This window comes from Uranotaenia lowii, unplaced genomic scaffold (genome assembly GCF_029784155.1).
Source record: "Uranotaenia lowii strain MFRU-FL unplaced genomic scaffold, ASM2978415v1 HiC_scaffold_1172, whole genome shotgun sequence".
In the NCBI taxonomy this organism is placed as follows: Eukaryota; Metazoa; Arthropoda; class Insecta; order Diptera; family Culicidae; genus Uranotaenia; species Uranotaenia lowii.
The window spans coordinates 6795-7811 of record NW_026597158.1 but is presented as its reverse complement, the minus strand read 5'-3'; the positions used below and the strand labels follow the sequence as shown (position 1 = coordinate 7811).

At 49.9% G+C, this 1017-nt stretch overlaps 1 protein-coding gene across 1 annotated transcript; it reads right to left on the bottom strand.

Moving 5' to 3' along the window:
- Positions 1-451: 451 nt before the first annotated feature.
- On the bottom strand, positions 452-752 carry LOC129759172 (uncharacterized; the record flags this gene model as incomplete). Its single annotated transcript, XM_055756581.1, has 1 exon — positions 452-752. A coding segment is annotated over exon 1 (301 nt), but the record flags the coding sequence as incomplete, so codon positions are not given.
- Positions 753-1017: the final 265 nt, after the last annotated feature.

Below are 1017 nucleotides of genomic sequence, written 5' to 3'. Positions count from 1 at the left end.
GGCCATAATCTTTCAAAGAGTTGTTTTGAATTTTTGATAGTCGTGTGCGTTGAGTGGGCGGTATGGATGGGTGTGGGGTGGTGTGCGATGGGTTGATGGTGGTGTGCGATGGGTTGATGGTGGTGTGCGATGGGTTGATGGTGGTGTGCGATGGGTTGATGGTGGTGTGCGATGGGTTGATGGTGGTGTGCGATGGGTAGATGGTGGTGTGCGATGGGTAGATGGTGATCAGGTCCCGGCAACGATATAGGATTTGTCTATGTATTGTGTGACCAACATCTATTAACTAAGTGTTGGTGAATCTCGTTTTTAAGCTTTTTTTTCCTCAGATTTAAGCTTTTTTTGCCTTGAGAGCATAGGAGATGAAAGCTCAAATCTGAAGAAAAAGCTTAAATCTGTCAAAAAAGGGGAAATCTGAGAGATGTGCTCCATACGGTTTGAATAGCGTTGCCGCCGCCTGGTGGTGATGTGCGATGGGTAGGTGGTGGTGTGCGATGGGTAGGTGGTGGTGTGCGATGGGTAGGTGGTGGTGTACGATAGTTGGTGGTGATGTGCGGTGGGTGGATGGCATGTGACGGCAGAGTGGGGTGAGATGGGTGTGTGGAGGTGTGCGATGGGTGGTAGTGTGCGATGGGTTGATGGCTTGCGATGGGAGGGTGGTGTGCGATGGGTGGATCGTGAGCGAAAAATGGTGATGGGAAGTATGATGGGTGATGTAGGAAGAGGGCGGCGGCTGCTGGGTGATGTTCCATGGGAGGTTTTTTTGTGATGAGGAGGTTGTGTGTGTGTGTGTGTGTGTGTGTGTGTGTGTGTGTGTGTGTGTGTGTGTGTGTGTGTGTGTGTGTGTGTGTGTGTGTGTGTGTGTGTGTGTGTGTGTGTGTGTGTGTGTGTGTGTGTGTGTGTGTGTGTGTGTGTGTGTGTGTGTGTGTTATCATCTCAGCTGTCACAATTTTTTCCAGCGCTGTTGACCATCTCTGTCGCTGCACTTGTGTCAAGTTTGAGATTCTCTTAACGAAT